General features: G+C 35.2%; 1 protein-coding gene across 2 annotated transcripts in view; it reads left to right on the top strand.

Annotated features, from left to right (window-relative positions):
* Nucleotides 1–19,862, top strand: part of LOC145662067 (putative fatty acyl-CoA reductase CG5065) — a 122,586-nt gene that overhangs the window by 13,773 nt on the left and 88,951 nt on the right. For both annotated transcript variants that reach the window (XM_081727404.1, XM_081727402.1), the window contains exon 2: nucleotides 11,891–12,118. In XM_081727404.1, coding sequence (XP_081583530.1) covers nucleotides 11,897–12,118 — 222 coding nt within the window. In that variant the 5' untranslated portion in view covers nucleotides 11,891–11,896. The remainder of the gene's footprint in view (nucleotides 1–11,890; nucleotides 12,119–19,862) is intronic.

The raw sequence follows: 19,862 nt of genomic DNA, 5'->3' as shown, positions 1-19,862 counted from the left end.
AGAGAGAAGGCATAACCTTCTAAGGCCCGCCCATCTTCGGATGGGAATGAAGGATTTTGTTTATTATTATTATTATTATTATTATTATTATTATTATTATTATTATTATTATTATTATTATTATTATTATTATTATTATTATTATTATTACGTGAATGGATTGGTTGTAGTAGAGCTTCTTCACAGTTTAACAAATACAAGTTTTAATTAAATGATATTGTAAAAAGGCATCTGAGTCAGATTTTAGGGAGTTCTGATAACAGTGGCATCATATCAATGAATTTTCTGCTGAAGAGGCATATTACTCTTCCGATGTGATCAAATATCTTTTAAGTGAGCTTTCGGTGTTGAAACTATGTTAAAAGGATCCAAAATTAAAAGCAAGTCATTGTGAGAATAGCACGAAAGCAGCAGTCGCAGAACTTATGATTCATAAAAGGAGGACTTAAAAGTTGAAACGAGGAATGGACGAATCTGAGAAGTTCAAATGAGCAATGAATAAAGACTATAAGCAATATTGTATCAAAATCGAATATATACTATATATATATATATATATATATATATATATATATATATATATATATATATATATATATATATATATATATATATATATATATATATATATATGATTTTGATACAATACGTCGTATATTGTTTGTGAGGCTTCATCACCACCATTGTTTTGGTTAAAAATCAGTCAGGAAAGAGAGACCAATTAGCACCCAAACTCCAAGAAAAATATGGTCACATTATGGTGGAATATACCACATATTTATCTCAGGCTTTACAGTAATATAGATAGATATTGACCCTAATTTGCTCCCAATGGCCACTAGATCGGGACACAGGGTCAATGATCTAGAAGTACACAGGGAAACATTCTTAAATTTTGTAAATTTCCAAAACTGAAAATTTGATATGGTAGTGTAGAACCGGGGTACGTACGTAGAGCCGTACCGGTAACTTAGATTTTTTCTTCGGGGCAAGCAATTATATTTAGGCCTCTAGAAAAAGTTGTTTGGGTTCCCCGCAAAATTCGAAAATAGGTCCCTTTTTTTTCCATCTTTCTCTTATTCCATGTGCACCCACCCCGGAGCCTGTAGGCCCTCCCGCACGGCAAGATCTGCAGGGCCATTACGCCCCTGGGTCCGTTCCATACACGACAAACTAATTACAGGGACAATATTGACAAATCTCAAAGCCATACTAATACATATTATTTCTAGGGCACCTAGTAGCAGACTTTTTTAAAACTGAAATAGGCTCACAACTCTTTTTTGTTTTATTTATCTTTTGTGTGCTGTTTTGTTTATGTAATGTAGTGAACCTATTTCACGTTTCGTTTATAATTTCATGTTCGTATCATATATGGAGCAAGAAAATTTTTTCGTAAGTAGGCACCCCTCGAACGGCGGGAAGCTTCCTTAGAGGACAGTTGCCCCCTGTCCCCCACAAGTTACGGCCTTGTGCGTACGGTACCTTTATAAGTTTGGTTGGTTCATCTCTTTCCCTCTCATGGGCAAAAAAATATGACAGAAATGTAAATTTCGGAGATTTTTGACCTAATTTATTATCTTTCATTAGGTTTTCAAATATTACACTAGCTAAACCTGCGCTCTCTACAAAGAGCATCATTCACATATGAGCATGAATCTCCTTGTCATTCCTCATAACATCTGTACATGTCCTCTCACAGACACCTGTAAGGGTAAAATAAAGGAGAGATTTTTCAATATTTCGCACCGTTTGCACCGTTTAAGCGTGTCCATAAAGTTCGTTGCAACCCCGAAAAATCTGAAATGTCGAAATAGATATGAAAACAGAAAAACATGTCTTTCATCATTACAAAAGTACAACGTATCAAAGTAAAATAACACAGGGTCCCAGACGGGGTCTAACTCAACATTTTTAACTGGAAAGGAGGGTGAACTTGCATACCGTATGAAAGTTGGTGTTAAATGAAAGAAGATAAATCAAGTCTCGACTCTCTACGATAAGCCTGTACAAAATAGCGATGGCTCAAAATATCAACACAATTTTCATTGCAGTCTTTGGCCACTCGTATGAATCTGAAACGGTGTGATAGATGTAAAAACAAAAACACGGATATGTCATTATTTCAAAAGTATAATAATCCAAAGTAAAAAAAAAATGATCCAAAGTCCCAGACGGGGTCCAACTAAAAATATTGAAATGGGAAAGGGATTCAGATAAAGTATCGTACGAAAGCTGATGTTAAGTGAAAAAAGAAGAAACAAGTCTCGACTGTTGATGATAAGCCTGTGGAAAATGGCGGTGGGACAAAATGTCAACACAAGCGTCATTGAAAAGCCTATAGTCACTCCTATTAATCTGAAATGGTGAGACATGTGTGAAAAAAAACTAGAATGTATTACAGTAAAAAAGAAATATCTCAGACGCACCCGTAGGATTCGAGACAGGGCCTACTCAGAAGTTTCAAATACCAAGGGACTGAACTTGAATAGTTATTTTGTTAACATGTCAGCCATATTGTCATTGCATGAACATTACTGATTAGCAACTCCCAGAAATGTCTACGTCCTCTCGTTTCGACAAGGCTTGAGAGAGAAAAGGCCCTGGCTGGGTGTTGTTTATGGAAAAATTGTAAAAACAAAACTTATTGAAAAAGTCGTGACTGTGCTAATTGGAAATGCCCGACAAATTGGGAAAAAATCGCGCCGACTCCTCCCTGCTAAACACGAGAAGTTCCTTTTTCTGCCGCAACTAATACAACGTATCAAAGTAAAAGAAGTGTCCCATGGCCTCCCGTAGAGTTCAATGCGCTTCACATTTCTAGGCCTGGTCAGGCACATTTTCATAAAACCTGTGTTGCCATTTTGACCCGCTACCATTTTGCAAAGGGTTTCACAGAAAGTCGAAACTTTCATATCTTGTTTAACAATACTTTTTAAACGATATGCCAGATAAGCCTCCTTCCTATTTCCACATTTTGAAATGGACCTCACCTGAATCTGAGAAAACAAACTCTTTTAGTGGTGTTCTATTTATGAAATAATGGAACACGCGTTTTCCTGTTTTCGCGTCTCTCTCACCGTTTCAGATTTATAGGGGTGGCTATAGACTTTTCGATGAGTATATTTTGGCCGCTGCCATTCTGCAATGCTTATCGATAGTCGAAACTTGTCCAATGTCCAGTTCTATATCATTTAACACGAACTTTCATATGATGTGCTTATTTACTTCCCTTTGAAACTTTTGAATTGGACCCCGTCTAGGATTCTGTGGGTAACCCTGGGAATTTCTTATTTACTTTGATGCATTCCAGTTTTGTGTTTGTTTTTACACCTGTCTCACCGCTTCAGATTAATAGAAGTGGCCATAGACTTTTCAATGACGCTTGTGTTGACATTTTGACCTACCACCATTTTGCACAGGGTTATCATCAAGAGACGAGACTTGTTTTATCTTCTTTCACTTAACATCGGCTTTCATACGATACTCTACTTGAACCACTTTCCCATTTCAACATTTTCAATTGTACCCCATCTGGGCACCTGCGAGAGACCCTGGAACATTGTTTCTTAGTTTGAACCATTATATTTTGAAATAATGGCATATACTTGTTTTTGTTTTTACACCTATCCCACTGTTTCAGATTCATACGAGTGGTCATAGATTTTGCAATGAAGATTATGTTGATATTTTGAGCCATCGCTATTTTGTACAGGCTTATCGTAGAGAATCGAGACTTGATTTATCTTCTTTCATTTAACACCAACTTTCATACGATATGCAAGGTAACCTCCCAATTTCCAGTTAAACATTTTGAGTTCGACCCCGTCTGGGACAAGTTAATTTACTTTGATACGTTGTACTTTTGAAATGATAAAAGACACGTTTTTCTGTTTTCATGTCTATCTCGACGTTTCAAATTTTTCGGGGTTGCAACGGACTTTATAGACACTCTTAAAGATTTTAATAAAAATGAGTAAAGCGCTGCATTCAAGCAAAATGCCTGAGATCTTCACAATTTTGGTAACCGGTTTTGATCTTACCTTGGCCCAAACTTTCAGGAAATATATACGTCACTTCCACTTTGTGGGTTCAGGTTCAAGTACATCCCTAGTTAGACTGGAGAAATGGTTATCCTTCGTTCCTCATTATCATTTGGACATGAAATAAACGCCTGAGAGATATGACACCCCTGTATACAACTATGTTGTGTTGGAATGTAAAAATCGTAGGATGTACTGCTTTACTTTACTAAAATTACAGCACTTCCAGTGTACCCCTAAAAAATGTAACAAAGAAATAATGGTCATGGTTTTTTTTAATATTCAATTAGAACTGGACAACCTACACAAAATTTGCAACTGACCAGTGAAAATCGTACATATTTAGCACTTGCGGTTTTCGAGATCTCATTGTCGAAAGGATTGGAGACAAACATATAAACCTAGCATTTTAATATATAAACTAGCTGAAACTGTCTCAGCGCATCAGCGCATCATTCTGTTATGACGATGAATCTCCTTCCCACTGTGCATGTGTCCTTACTCACACAAGTAAAGGATAGAAGACTCACAAAAGAAGTGAACTGCTATGTATAGATATTGGAGTAAGTTTGTAGCAAATTTGTAGAAGTAACACGATAGCAAGTGGAAATATTTTTTCTAATAAATCCATATCCGTCCGAGTACGCCTCAGTGGGTCTCTTGAGGCCTTTGAAGTTGCCAGCATGCAATATGTTTTGTCATTCAGATTTCAGCAAAGCGCCTGGAATGTTCGTCAACCCGCCATACGTAACGTACCTACTGGTTGCCTAACACCTTAGCTTTGGCATGGAACAATGTTAATCTTATGAGCTCAAAACGGTCCCTAAAATGTTGAATAAAAACAATAACGACACGGTTTCTGAAAATTTGAATGAGAACTGGACAATCTCATAATATTTGGAATCAACCAGTGAAAACGGCACGTTTGTAGCACTTGTGGTTTCCGAGATCTCATTGTCGAAATGATTGGAAACAAACATATAAAGATTTTAATATATATACTAGCTGAATCTGCTCTCTCTACACAGAGCATCATTCATATATGAGCATGAATCTCCCAGCCATTCCTCACAACATTTGTACATGTCCCTTTACATACAAAAGTTAAAGACGTCGTGATAAAAATCGACAAAGGATACTATAAAGGGGAGATTTTTCAGATTATTTTTTCAATATCTCGCATCGTTTGCAAGATTTAAGCCTACTTCCGGTTGAAATTTCTAATTTATGTATGATCAGTGTTTTCTTTCTTCTTGCATGTACTATGTAATAAGCAAATACATTAAATACACAATTAATTATAATGTCAGTTATATATTGTGTCCATTGGGCAAAACACTCCAAAAATTAAGATTCATCTTTGACTGGTTATCCTTCCTTTTCATTATTATGTGTCCATGAATCAATCGCCTGAGACATATACAACCCCTATAATATCTATGTGGTGTTGGAATGTATAATGCGTCGGATATGATGTTTTAGTTTCTTTTTAATTTTAACACTTCCAGTGTACTCGTAAAAATGTAATAAAGAAATAATGGCCATGTTTTTTTTAAAAAAAATATTCAATTAGAACTGGACAATCTATGCAAAATCTGCAATCGATCAGTGAAAACGTCATCTTTTTTAGAGCCTGTAGTTTCCGAGATTTCATTGTCGAAAGGATTGGCCACAAACATATAGTTTAAAAGAACTCCGAAGATGGCAGCACAATTCATTTGCATTGTTTTGGAGAAGGCGTATTAAAATACAAAGGCTTTGAACAACAATTGAAGGGATTGGTGCAAGAAGAAGGCAGCTCCACTTTTTCCAGTATGTAGCAAATAAAAAAAAAGTTTTAAACTCAGTTTTCACGCAAACTCGGAGTACAGGCAGCTCCATCTGCCGCATTTCTTTGGAACTAGCGGGTGGAGCTGCCTCATTCTTGTACCAAACGAAGCACCTTTTTCTTTTGTATGTGATAGGGTGTGCAACTCAATAGTGGCACAAATTGGAGTTGCCTCCTTCTTGCACCAAACCCTTCAATTTTAAAACCTAAACTTTATGAAAAAGATCTATTTAAATAATTTATTTATTAAAGTATACATACTTTAAAATATTTGTCTTTGTTAAACGTGAAATCACAAATAACCGTAAATAAAAGGTTTGAAATCCAAAGTTACAGGTTGGAATTCAGGCGTTTTTATTCGCCCCCTCTCAGATAGATGTCATCACCTCATCTACCCTTGCCGGGGAATTCCATATCGAACTCTTAGACCCTCTTGGCAGTGACCACCTTCCAGCCAAGTTAACTATCAAACGTTCTTTTCGCCACCACTGTTCTGTAAATATTCCACCTAGGGAGGGTCCCTAGATTTGACAAAGCTAATTGGGATAACTACAGACTTCATCTCACTTCTAAGCTTGAACATCTCGAGCCACCAAATACTGAGGATGAACTATACTCGGCGGTGGATGCTATCACCTCTTTTATCCATACAACATCTGCCGAGAATATACCTAGCAAGTACATCCATGGCGTCCTCGATTACCTCCTCAGTACCTTCACATGATCAGACGTTCTCGACAATTTTACAGAGATTACATACGCACAAAGAACGAGGAGGCTCTACGCCATCTCCGACAATGTCCGGTTTGTAACTATGTTGTCGCCTATAAACTTCCTAACTCGGTCAAAACGTGCAATACACTGGAAACAACTTCACATCCTGCCAAATACTGGAAGATATTTAATGCATTGAATGGCAAACTTACTCGAACACCTTATCCTCTCATTGACGGTCATCATCCACTCATCTCAGATAGTGCCAAAGCTGATGCCTTTGCGAATCATCTCCAAACCATCTTCACTCCATTTCCTCCTAAAAGATCTGAACGACACCATCCTGCATATACGTTTCATGTTGTTTCTCATCTTCAACCCAGTACAGAGCATACCTTTCCAGCTCATCACGAACTTACCACACCCATTACAGTTCCAAAATTCGTGAAGTCACAGCTCGGAAACGTAACACTGCTCCAGGCATGGATCTTATCACCTACCGTCACATTAAGGAGAGTCTTTTCTGTTTACTGCTCCTGTTAGCCCATATTTTCACTTACATTTTACGTACTGGTGTCATTTCCGCCGATTGGAAAATTTCCAAGACTTTAATGTTTCTAAAACCTAACAAGCCAGCTACCTCTGTATCATCTTACCGTCCAATCTAATTAACCACTGTCTTCTGCAAAATTCTAGAACACAGTCTTGTAAACAGACTTCATCCACATTTCTCTCGCCGTCGTATCATTCCACTCCGTCAAGCAGGTTTCCGTCCTCGCATTGGTGTTCACGACCAATTCTTACGTCTCACCAATATCATTACGAATCACTTCAACCGCTCACAGCCTTCATGCTTACTTCTATTCGACCTTGAGAAAGCTTTCGATGAAGTATGGCATCTTGCGCTTTTCTTTAAGCTTCTGTCCTGTAAACTACCAATGTGCTACATCCGATTCATTTTCAACTTTCTATCATGTCGCATTTCATATATATCTGTAAACGACTCCTTATCACATCATGTCTTTATTCATTCCGGCGTTCCGCAGGGCTCAGCGTTATCTCCACTTCTGTATCTGCTCTTCGTTGCCAATCTTCCTCCACTTCCTCCAAATGTACATCTCTTCCAGTTTGCAGACGATACAGCCTTTCTTGCTCTCGGCAAAACGATCCACCAATTGAACACAGCACTCCAGTCTGCCATCGATATCTTTGTTAGTTGGTGCTCGAAATGGCGATTACGCCTAAATGCTGAGAAGACTCAAGCAATAGTTTTTCTTGACCCTAAGAGACGGTCCCGCTTCCATAGAAACCCAACACGCCTGAACCTTTCTGTTCTTGATATTCCCATCAAACCTACCAAACACGTTAAGTACCTAGGTGTTACATTCGATACTCACTTCACATGGCGACCTCACTTAGCTCAGATTATCACTAAAGCCTACAATAGACTGAATCTTCTTCGCCGACACACTGGCACAATCTGGGGCCTACAAGCAGATACCATTCTCACAACATATAAGGTGTTCCTACGACCTGTCCTCACCTATGGGTTCACAGCTTGGGTCGCTGTACATTCAACCTTTTACAACAAGCTCAAGATCCTAGAACGACAGGCCCTGCGTATTGCATATCGTATCAAGCTACCCAGTCCTACACAAGATCTGTATGATCGCATCTCCTTTCTTCACATCCTTTACCACATAGAAAAAGTTCGACTTTCCTACATTACTAATAGATTGGCTCAGAAGCATCCCCTTTTCCTTTATATTCTACACAGTGATAGCGACTACGCTCCACAACATCCTGTCCGCTACCCACCACTCTCCCTTCTCTTTACTTTATACCGTTATTCACTTCCACCATAATCATCCTGATGAGGACATCGCATCAACCTTTGCCATTCATTCGGATTCGCACTACATATTCCCATCATATGCACAGTAATCCATCTCTTCTAACAGGGCTCATTGTGTCTCTCATGATCCTGAACAGCCCCAGGATCGGAAGATAACATGCATTCGTCTAACTAACCCTTCTCATTACTGTGCTGTGGCGTTGAGTGCACTTCACCCTCATCTCCATCTCATCACCCATCCTAATGGTTATGGCTAAAGGCCATAATGCCTGCTATGGTACTTGAATGCTATATAATTTATCATCAATAAAGTTTATGTAAGTTATTAAATCACTTAGACCATCCCTGTTGCCTTCTTTTCATATTACTATTCCTTCTCTTCCCGAGAAAAGGGCGTAACCCTTGTAAGGGACCACAATGCCTTTCATGGTAAAAAAAAAAGCTTTTTTATTAAACCTCATAGCCCGTACATGTGTTCCACTTATCACTGAAATTAAACTTAAGTCCCTCCCGAAGTGACGACGTTATCGTCTGCCGAAAACAGTAAAAAAAGCGTTTTTATTGTTATTGTAACATTTTAATAGATAGACAGATAGATTGTATATTTTTTTAAGTACAGGAGTACATTCTCTTTCATAGACATTTGTACAATGATGCTCCCTTCTCAAAATTTGGAAGAGATGTTTTCGTACGTGCCTTAAATTTAGGAATTGTCAAAAAATGCAATTGTTCTTTAGGAGTCGAGTACATAACTGTAAATATGGATAGTCCTTCTTACCCCCCTTCTCTGGGTAAAACATCGCTAAATTATTCAAATTGCCATTTGCTCACCACGTAATTAGTTGTTAACCTAATTTATTTTCCATGATGATGTTTTATCACGTTATATTGTAAATTACCAAATCTTATGATGTGGTAATTTACAAGTAAAACAGTTAGGACCTTTGTAGGCTCTCCTTCATAAAAAACGTAATAATGTGCGAGACCTATTTTCATAATGCACGATACATTGACGTCAATTATTTGGTTCCAAAACAAATCTTATCCGGAAAGTTTAGAGAACTTAACGTTCCACATGAAGTTAAAAAAAATAAAGTTAAGAACTCATTAAACGTCTTGGAAAGTCTTCCAGATTCGTCCATTGTTCGTGTAACGTTCCACATGAAGTTAAAAAAAATAAAGTTAAGAACTCATTAAACGTCTTGGAAAGTCTTCCAAATTCGTCCATTGTTCGTGTCAACTTTATCTTCTCCTGTGGTGTAAGTTCTACAGCTGATTCTTTCTTGCAATTCTCACAATGTTTTACTTCGGCTTTGGTAGTTTCAACACAGTTTCAACCCTGAAAGCTCAGCTGAAAGATATTTGACCACACCGGGAGAGTAATGTACTTCTTGTACAGGGAATTCACTGATATGAATCTCTGTATCAAAACCACTTAAAATGTGACTCAGGTCCTTTTATAATAATATCCAAGTGAAATTTACGTTAACTCAGGGATGCAAATAAGCAACAAAATTTTCCTAGCCCAAGAAAAAAGTTACTAGCCCACATTCCACATCCCAATCGTGGTTTTTATAGGCTTTACTGTTTAAAAACTCACCCGCACCGATGAACCACTCACCCTGGGCGAGTGGTTATTTGCATTCCTGCGTTAAGTGTTTGTTAAACTACGGTATGAAGTTCCAGTACGTGAAGAGCCAGTCAACTTACGTAGACTAAATAATAATTTAGGTGCGGAAATCATTAATCCCTTTGAGAGATCTTAATTGTGGAAGTTGTCTACAAAATTGTATTGTAAAAATATCAGGTATCTAAAATGTATTGAGTCTTTTGTGAAAGTGATGGCGTTAGTATTTCAGATGTCAGCGTAGATGAGTCGCAGCGGGAAGTAATTCCATTTGAGAGTTGAAAGTAGTAGATATGCATTAGGTTATGGTATTGCGATGTGAAGTTCAGAGAATATACACCAAAATATAATTTGAGTTCACAATTTCGTTCCGATAAAGACATAAATGTTGCTCAAGCCTGTGAAGAAATTTGGGCTTAAACACAAACAAACTATTTCCTGAGCAAAACAGTATATTCACATTTAAAAACTTCATACGTGTGACAGTGTGATAGTGTCTGATGAAGCCAAAGTGTTGGTTGGTGAAACTGTCACACGTATGTAGTTTTTAAATGTGAATATATTGTTTTGCTGAGCAAATAGTTTGTTTGTGTTTAATTATATGCCAAGCAAAGCTTCTATTTATGGAAAATTTGTGCTGATTATACCATGGGTAAAAGTGGATCTGACAAGGTAAAAGGGCGGATGACCTCACACTGTCCCCCGTGCCTACCTTTACCTATTGAATTTTTTAAGGAAGTGAGGGGACGCCATAAATATTTTTGGAAGTGGGAAACGACGCCTTCCCGCATTCCCTTTCACTTTTACAAAACCACTTTATAGGCAATATACATTATCAAAACCTACAGCCAGAAAATGGTTAAGTCGCTTTCGTTCTAGTTGTCCAAAATGCTCCTCGCAGAGAGTGGCCAATCATAGGCAAAATGGCTGATATTCTGGCGAAGTTCTAGCAAGACTGGCATGTAAGCAGTAATAACAGTAAACAAGATTGTGCTGCATTGTTTTAGATTTGATAGTTTCAGTTTATTTCAACCATAGTTTCAGTTTTCGTGCATTATCGACTCTACAAAAGAAGCCTATTTCAATGGTACCTAGGCGTACCAACTCTTCGGTTGCTAGAATTGTTATGTGTGTTTGGGTTGCGTCTGTCCAGGCGTTTGTGACACCAGCAAATATGCTGGATAAGACATTATGGATTTATAACAGTTAAAGGAAAAGATACTTATGCTGGTGGTTGTACAATGCACTATAATTTAATCTACAGATGCTTCTGTTTGAAATTTGTTAGGAAATCTGCCCTGCGCAGTCGGAACATACTCTCACTTAGCAAATTTCAAGACAAAATAATTGCTTCTCACCAGTGAATAGTATGATTCGTCACAACTATCCCCTGGTAGTAAGATATGCAACCATGCTTCGGCTTTTATTAGGCGTTAGAATTTGGAGAGTTTTTCTAGTGATTTGTTAATTTATGCTAGTTCTCAGTTTGTTCCTGTGTTGTCGAGGTTTGAAACTTTGGAGTGAATAATAAATAACTCTGTGTGTCTTTTTGTGTATATGCTAAGGTAATTTTGTAATCAACTCGAAAACTTTACTAATTTTTTGTTACAATAAATATAATGCTATTCTTTATCTATATAAAGAAGTTATGGGAAATCTTTAACCTGAATATATAACCTAAGATTTTAGATATATATGTTTATTTTGGATTCCATTTTCCGATGTATCTTGTCGCTTATATTAAATTCTTATATATTTATGCTTATTGGCCCTTTTAGAGATCTTACTAAAAACGTTTAATTATTATTATTATTTTCGTTTAGGACGACATGGCTGGTTATGGCACAGAAATAAAAAATAGTGGCAGTCGGATTTTAGATTTCTATCAAGGACGTGATGTGTTACTAACAGGAGGTTCAGGATTTCTTGGCAGAGTATTGCTGGAGAAACTCTTGCGAGCATGTCCAGACATTGGAAACATTTACGTCTTGATGAGACCCAAAAAGAATTGTGATCCCAAAGAAAGACTTGAAACAATATTCAATTGCGAGGTAGGTTTCAATGAAACACCTAAATTAAATGTTGAAACTCTTCCAGATATTAGATTGGTTTGCAATAGATTTTATTTCTTATTATTGGGAAAAATATAACTCTTTTGTTTACTGTGAATTAGTTACACATGAAATAACATCTGAAACATACTACTGTCTATGTAGAGCTCTACTAACAATTGGTGTTAGGCTCAAATGCAATATAGTTCCGGTAAGATGTAACTAATAACATAAGTATTTTATGAAAATTATTAACCATTAAAAGGAAATCTTTCTTTACATACGCCAAAGAAAACATGGGTGAATTTTCACCCATGACTCATAAATGTTTTATTACTGTATATTTTGTAGTATTTGCTTGAGAATTTATGAAGTAATTGAGAATATAGTTTCTCTTCATAGAATCAAGAAAGATAGTGAAAAATTAAATACAGAATTCTAAAAGATTTTTCTATAATACTTATATTTCTGAGGTATTAAATTTACAGCTGCATAAAAGTTTAAAAAAATAATTTGTAGAAAAATACTAATGCTTATCAATAGAGAACTTTATTTACTATTCAGATTGAAGCTGGTGAGGTAACATACCGATGTTCTTCACAAATAACTCACTGGGAAAAGTCACGTGAAAAGAAACATGGGTGAAAATTTGCCCAACAATTACGTATACAGCGTAAACAGAAAGCAGTATAAACTAGGGATGGCCAAAATTTTCCGGAATCCGGATTCCGGAAATTTTGTTTTCCGGAATAGGAAAATTTACTTTCCGGAATTCGAAAAAATTCCGGATTTCGGAAAAATTCCGGAATTCAGAAAAATTCCGGAATTCGGAAAAAATCCGGAATTCAGATAAATTCCGACATTCGGAAAAATCCGGAATTTAGAAAAAAATCGGAATTTTTTCCGAAATCCGAAATTTTTCCGATTTTACTTTCCGGATTCCGGAAAGTAAAAATTCTGGAATTGGTCATCCCTAGCTAGTAGCTGTTAAAGAGAAACACAATAATGAATATATATACTGTATTAGTTTCTTGTAGTTGGATATGTCTTTGTCACTTACGTAGACAATTGCTACTGCAGTTATTTACTGCTTTATGAGGAAGGTCTTATTTTCACACACAAAAAAAGTCGCCGGTATGTCTTAAACATTATCGCGTTCCCACCTGCAGCTGCTCCAAAGCACTGCAAAGTACTTTTTAACCAGGCGAAAGGCAGTGAAGGAAAAGAAATCTCAACAAATATTCTAATAATATTCGCTTATTGTCAACATACCTACAGTGAGCGCAGAAAGTGTCCGTACACCGTGCATACTTTACATTGAAAACAGCTAGCATGAGAACGGGAGGTGGAAAATATATACGTATATAACCAGAATTAAGACTACACATTCATACATTTTATTTCTATATACAAGAGAAAGGCCAAACAAACACAATCACTGTTTTCTTCAGAAGAAAAGAGAGAATTCCTTTTTTGTAAACGCAAAAAGTCACCGTACACTTATGATTGAATTAATGCTTATAAAGTATATTACGTTATTTAATATTTTGTGGGATTACCCTGTGCGTTAATGATTGTCTGTAGTCTTCGCCGAGTTCCCTGATGAATGTAATATTCAAACCGGAAGCGGTACAAATCAACCATTTCCGGTTTTAACGTTAATCATTATATAGTAAATATGGTAATAGATAGCGAGAAGCGGTTTCCAGTAATCGACATATATAACATTCATGTAGATAGAATGTTAGTAGAGTAATACCCATACGTCCTTTTTTTGACCTTGAAAGTACTTATACTCTACGTACATACTGTCATTGAAGTAACGAATATTGTAATTACTCTAAGTACTCTCATTGAAGTACAAAGGTTCAATTGAACTTGAATTATTACAGTTTTTACCGGTACTTTAGGTACAATTACTGACATGTAATTATGCTGTATCGGACTGTAGTCTCATTATTTTGCGTACGTAATAACGACCTACATATTTTTTGTCCACTTTTCTTTTTATATGCGTTCCTTTGTAGAGCATGTTAAAGTGACAGGATGAATTATTTTGTGATAAAGGTTTGAATATGAAATTAAAGGAAACGGTCGGCTGTGTTTGTACTTCATGTTGATTAATTATTTTTGTGTACTTTGTAACATTTTGAATGTCTAAACAGAGCTCGCCCATATATAATGATCTTTGCATTTAGTCTTTTAAAGTGAGAAGTTGAATGAATTTGTAATGAGGGTGTGACATTAGATGGATTGAATCGGCAGACTTTGTAGTGCTTTGAATTATAGTGACAAATTTAAATAAAACAACGTTAGTTACTGAAAATAAATTGTTTTGGGTTTAAATGAGAAAATAATGTTAATTTAGTTCTGGGTATAGTGGACATTCTAATATAAAGGAAGTAATTAATAATGTAAAGAATTCACGCATGGTTCTTGAAGTATATAATTAATGTCAACCGTTTGCTTTTAAAAGACTTTTTGAAACGGAAACGCAATCCTTTAAAGATTAATTGTTTGGGAAAACAGCAGGTAAACTGCAACGTGACCAGAATTCGGAGGGACAAAGAAGAGGAACACAGAGGGACAGAGATCTTCGAGAAGCATCTCGAATGTTCTGAAGGTCACATGAGGTAATATAAATACGAAAACATTTGCATGACTCATACAATGCGATAAAAGACTTCGGCATTGCTTAACGTTGAGAAAGTACTTCGAAAGAAGAAACAAAATCGACACTTGAAGAGAAAATCATTGGTAAGTACTAACTGTGTATATCATATTTTCCTTTTCTTGTTTCATACTTGTTCATGTTTTCTTTCCATATGAGAAGTGATATTGTAAATGAAATACACGTAAAACACTTGTAATTGTTGGAAGTATAAGGGGGACGGAAGTGTTTGTTTTTAACGGAAATTGATTGCGGATTTTCCGGCATTGAAAATAATATGACTCGGTGTACTTTTATGGAATTATAAATTAACTAATGTATAGTGTAATGTAATGTGGAGGCTACAGGGATTCAATATTGGTCATTGCACTTGGATTCGAACCAGGGCTCTCCCACGTGGAAAACCGTACGCTAGATTTTTTGCTCGATGGAGTTTTTACTTATATGGCACTAGAAATTGAACACAACCTGTGACGTTGCCGGGAATCGAATTATGATCTTCCGCGCCGAAAGCCAAATACAATAAACAAATAGCAAGGAATTTTGGATTGTTTGGACCTTTCCGTAGGACTAGACGTAGTTATTATTTTACATATTAAAAGAATAGTTGCGTAGACACACAGACAGAGAAATGTTATAATAAATATGCGATTATTTTCTTGTTCATAGGACCATAGCATATCTTCAAAATATAAGAAGTTAGTGTTACATGAAAAGACCATTAAATGATGTGTGAAACTGATTACTTATGTAATATGGTATTAATTTTTATTATTTTTTGTGTGTGGTATTAACATTTACAGTAGGGGAAAGGAACTGGGTAGCCTACACCTGCTTTGAATTTTGCTTATTTTTATCTTTAGTACTATTGAACTGAACATAAGTTTGAATTTCGGTGACGAATAATATTTTTATAATTGTTAGCATATGTCAGTGGTTTCCAACCTTTTTCATTTTGAGGCGCATCTGGAAAAAATGTTGTTTGTAAAATGCAGGAGCTGAATAAAAGCTTGGTATGTGATACTTTTGTAATCATTTTATGAGAAAATTTAGATTTTTTCTTATTGTTCCTTGATGGTACAAATAATCGTATTTGATTTGAAGTTTAGCGTCCCTTTTTAGCACCATAGTTATGTGGGACATGGACCTACTGATTAACGTTGAATTAGAATCCTTGAGCTTCAGCAGGGAATTCAATCCCCACGCCAAAGGCGCGTACGCTAACCACGTAGCCACAAAGAAGATTTATTCGTGTTTGAAACAGTTACGTGAACTAAAATACGGTATATAGTTAATTTCTTTTGGTAAGCTTCGTGTTTTATATTATATATTCACTTCGTGATTTACAGCGGTCCTAAACTAATAGATAGGAGTTTTGTGTTGTAAATGAGAGGAGAGTATTTGAAAATGTTATTTAGCTCAAAGTCGCGTCTCAGTTTCATTAATTGAATGTCGGACAAGCGCCTTTTGTAGGTATAGAGCATATGGTTTTTTACTTTAACGTTTTAGGCTTACACTTCCTTGCTATGAAAGATGGGAAACTAGTTTAAAAAAGTAAAAGATTATTATGGTTTATATGAAAAAAGCACTGTGAATCAAACTTGGACCTACGTGTACGAAAAGCGTCCTGCTAGCCATTAAATTATCGGAATATATTAGACAGTATGGAGAACAAGAATTAGTACCAAGAATGTAATTTTACGTGCGTATGTGACATACACGCTGGGACGTTTTTATACTAACATTATCAGTGAGATTATTTTGTTTTGCTAATATTATATATCTAGGGTTTAGGGTAAAGTAGACGGATAAAAGCGAATACTTATAAGTAATTTATGAAGGGAAGAAATAATAGTGGTAGAGGGAAACAGACATAATGTTTCTTTGGATGAAAGGAAGACATTTCGTATGAGACATAACCATACTATTTTATTGAGGCATTAGGTCATAGATTTTTTAGATCAAGAATTTTTAGATGGGGATAATGTAAAAGTAATTAGAACATGATACGATATTAGTTAACGAAGAATCTTCTTTATTGAAATTCTGTGTATGAAATTAGTACATAGTACTAATACTGCGTACTGCAGTGTGCTAAAATGAACCGAGAATAATAAGTTGTCTAATATTAATCACGTTGATTGCATGGTTTAAAGACACTTTAAATATAGAAAACATATTTGTTTCTCGCCGAGCGACTTTGTATGAGAAGTGACTAGTAAGAGGAGATATATATGTAATAACAGGTAGTGTACGTTAGGGACAACTTGTAGTCATCTAATCAAGGTAGGTAGCGACACTTGTTACGGAATATAAGAGATAAACGTTTATTTGGCAGTGCAGGTAACGGCATCTAATAGTGTGATTAATGTACTTATTATTGGAATTATCCTTATATACTGATTATAGTATTTAAGTTTATGACAAGATTTATTAGCTTTGAAATTTTGTAGGTCCGCAAATTTCCTGTACACTAGCGCCATGTTTGCCGTCAGAGACGAGGCAGCTCAGATAATAACAACAATTGGCTTAACCGACCTATTAGGAATTACCGTGACTGAGTTACTGAGACGCCTTGCTGTTACAATAAGGATAGTAGTTTTAATTCGGTAACAATATCTACTGTATAAAAACAAGCAAATGAAAAGTGGCTTGTTTTAAGATAGCACTGGATAAAGCATACCCTTTAACTGGCCTACACACCGTCTGCATGATGTAACTAGCTCTATTAAGAGTTAGGATGGGTTGCATTTTAGATATAATGAAAGCTTTACGCAGTATACTTGACATTTATGCTACGTAAAAATAACGTATTTTTAAATAATGTTTCATAAGTTTCTTTTTTGGAAGTTTGTGATTTCTGTGACAAAAAATTGCATTAGGAAGTGTGCTGCAATCTATTTTGTATTTATATAATTATTACTATAATTATATTTGCTATACTTCAAACAAAATCGAGACAGCCCTAATAAATGACTGCTTAATATTTTTAACAAAACATATTGCATTCAAATTGTTTTGTTTGAAATATAATTGTGTTCTTATATTTGATATTGAGGAATTTCCGGCTATACTATGATCGTAAGACTTCTAAGAAGGAAGTGAAGAATAGCAAGCGAAACGAAAATGGCCCTAACTGTGTGTAAATCAGCAATTCACAACTTTTAATGCAAGTTGGCTACTAGTATGTAACTGACAGATTGTTAGATTCTTGCAGATGCTCGCTTGCTGCTAACTTAGAGATCAGATAACTTTTTAAAGTTTCGCAAGTCTAGTGCAAGTGAAGCGCAAACTTATGCTATGTAGGATGTGACATACTCTGCAATGAAGCAGAAACGGAACTGGTGGGTCACATACCTAGAACAGATAGAAGATGGACGAGAAATAACATACATTGGATTTTCTAGAGATAAGAAGCGATGTACATAGAAGACAATCGAATACAAAATGTATAGATATAACCTGCCGTTTAGCAGAAACTGTACAAATGGAAAAGATCAGCTAATGGAAACATGTAGAAGAAAATGATGGAGACCTTCGTTCAGGAGATGATTGATATCATTTGAATACATATGAAAGTTACACTTTTATATTTAAGCTGAACGTTACATTTTTTTCTACAGCGACAGGAAAATGATCTAGCAGTTGGCAACACTGAAAAACGTTAGAAGCACAGACGGTGGATGATTTAAATTATTTATTTTTACGTCCTAATAGTTTTTTAGTTTCACATACATTAATTGTATTTTCGTTTCTTTATTATAAACATGAACATGCAAAGCATTTTGTTTATACAGTTAGTTTTAATTATTCGATATTGTACTGATTGGTATATTATTTCAATTACTAGAAGATAGTTGAAAAGTTTTGTGTAGCTAGACGACTATGGAAACCTTAGAGTATTGTGATGTGAGCATGTTTTAAGTTACAGAAGAAGGGTGAAACAGAATCATGTTGAAAAGTTGTAAAAGGAGAATGTGTAAGGAAATAAGAGATTTGTGAATTTAGAGAGACAATTGAAATCATATTTAGTTATTAAACTAAAATATTTGATAAAGATTTTTAAAATTTTCTATAATTTTATTTGACATATCCAGTTAAAAATGCGCACGCTATTCACAAGTAATGTAGTTAGACACGTATTTGAAGACATTTAGTGGTATTTTGATACATTTTTAAAGATATGCCTAAATATTATTTTTAACGATATATAATTGTTTTGACTATATAGCTGAAAAGTAATCATACTGATATGTATTTTGGCTATATGTTTTGTTTTTCCAAGGTCCTAATACGTGATATAAGCTATTCAGCATTTTATGAACTTATTTTGTTCATCCACTACTAAATTACATCCATCAGTTGCACATTTAAATCAGTAAATTTTTAACTTATGAACCAACTAGTTATTACTGTGAAGACTACGTTACATCATAATAAATTATAATTGAGCAAATCAATTATTTCTAAGTCTTTAGCAGTGGAGGTTTAGATGTTAACTATCTCAATTGTTCAAAATTGGATTCCAATTGTAAGTGCACTTGTTATGATTACTTTTTGATATTTTAGTTTCATATTTAAGTATAAAGTTTGTTTGTTTATTATCTATATAAGTAAATGTTTGTATTCATACTATTTAAAAGTTCCTATAATACATTTTCAATGAAAGGAAAATTTTCTGCATCTTAGTTTATCCGAAGAAACAATATGTAGTGTATTCCCCTGCAAGAGAAATATTTCTGAAATTCAGTTTAACAGAAAAAGTTGGTAAAAAAAATATGTTAATAAAAATTTTAGTGCAAAAGTTAATGTATATTGTAACCAAAACGTTTCTACATTTTAGTTTCTCAGAAGTTAGAAAAGAATGTAGTGTCAATTTTCTGCAAGAAAAGTTTCTGGAATTTAGTTTAACAACAAAAAATAAAGGTTTGTAACGAAATGTTAGTAAAACATTTTTTAGTGCAAAATTTATCTGTATAGTGTTGTAACAATAAACATTCTGCATTTTAGTTTATCCGAAGAAATAATATGTAGTGTAATTTTCTGCAAGAAAAGTTTTTCCGGAACTTCGTT

This window comes from Thermobia domestica, chromosome 10, assembly GCF_964235325.1.
Source record: "Thermobia domestica chromosome 10, izTheDome1.hap1.1, whole genome shotgun sequence".
In the NCBI taxonomy this organism is placed as follows: domain Eukaryota; kingdom Metazoa; phylum Arthropoda; class Insecta; order Zygentoma; family Lepismatidae; genus Thermobia; species Thermobia domestica.
Note: the sequence above shows the minus strand (reverse complement) of the source record. Positions and strands in the feature narration are given on the sequence as shown.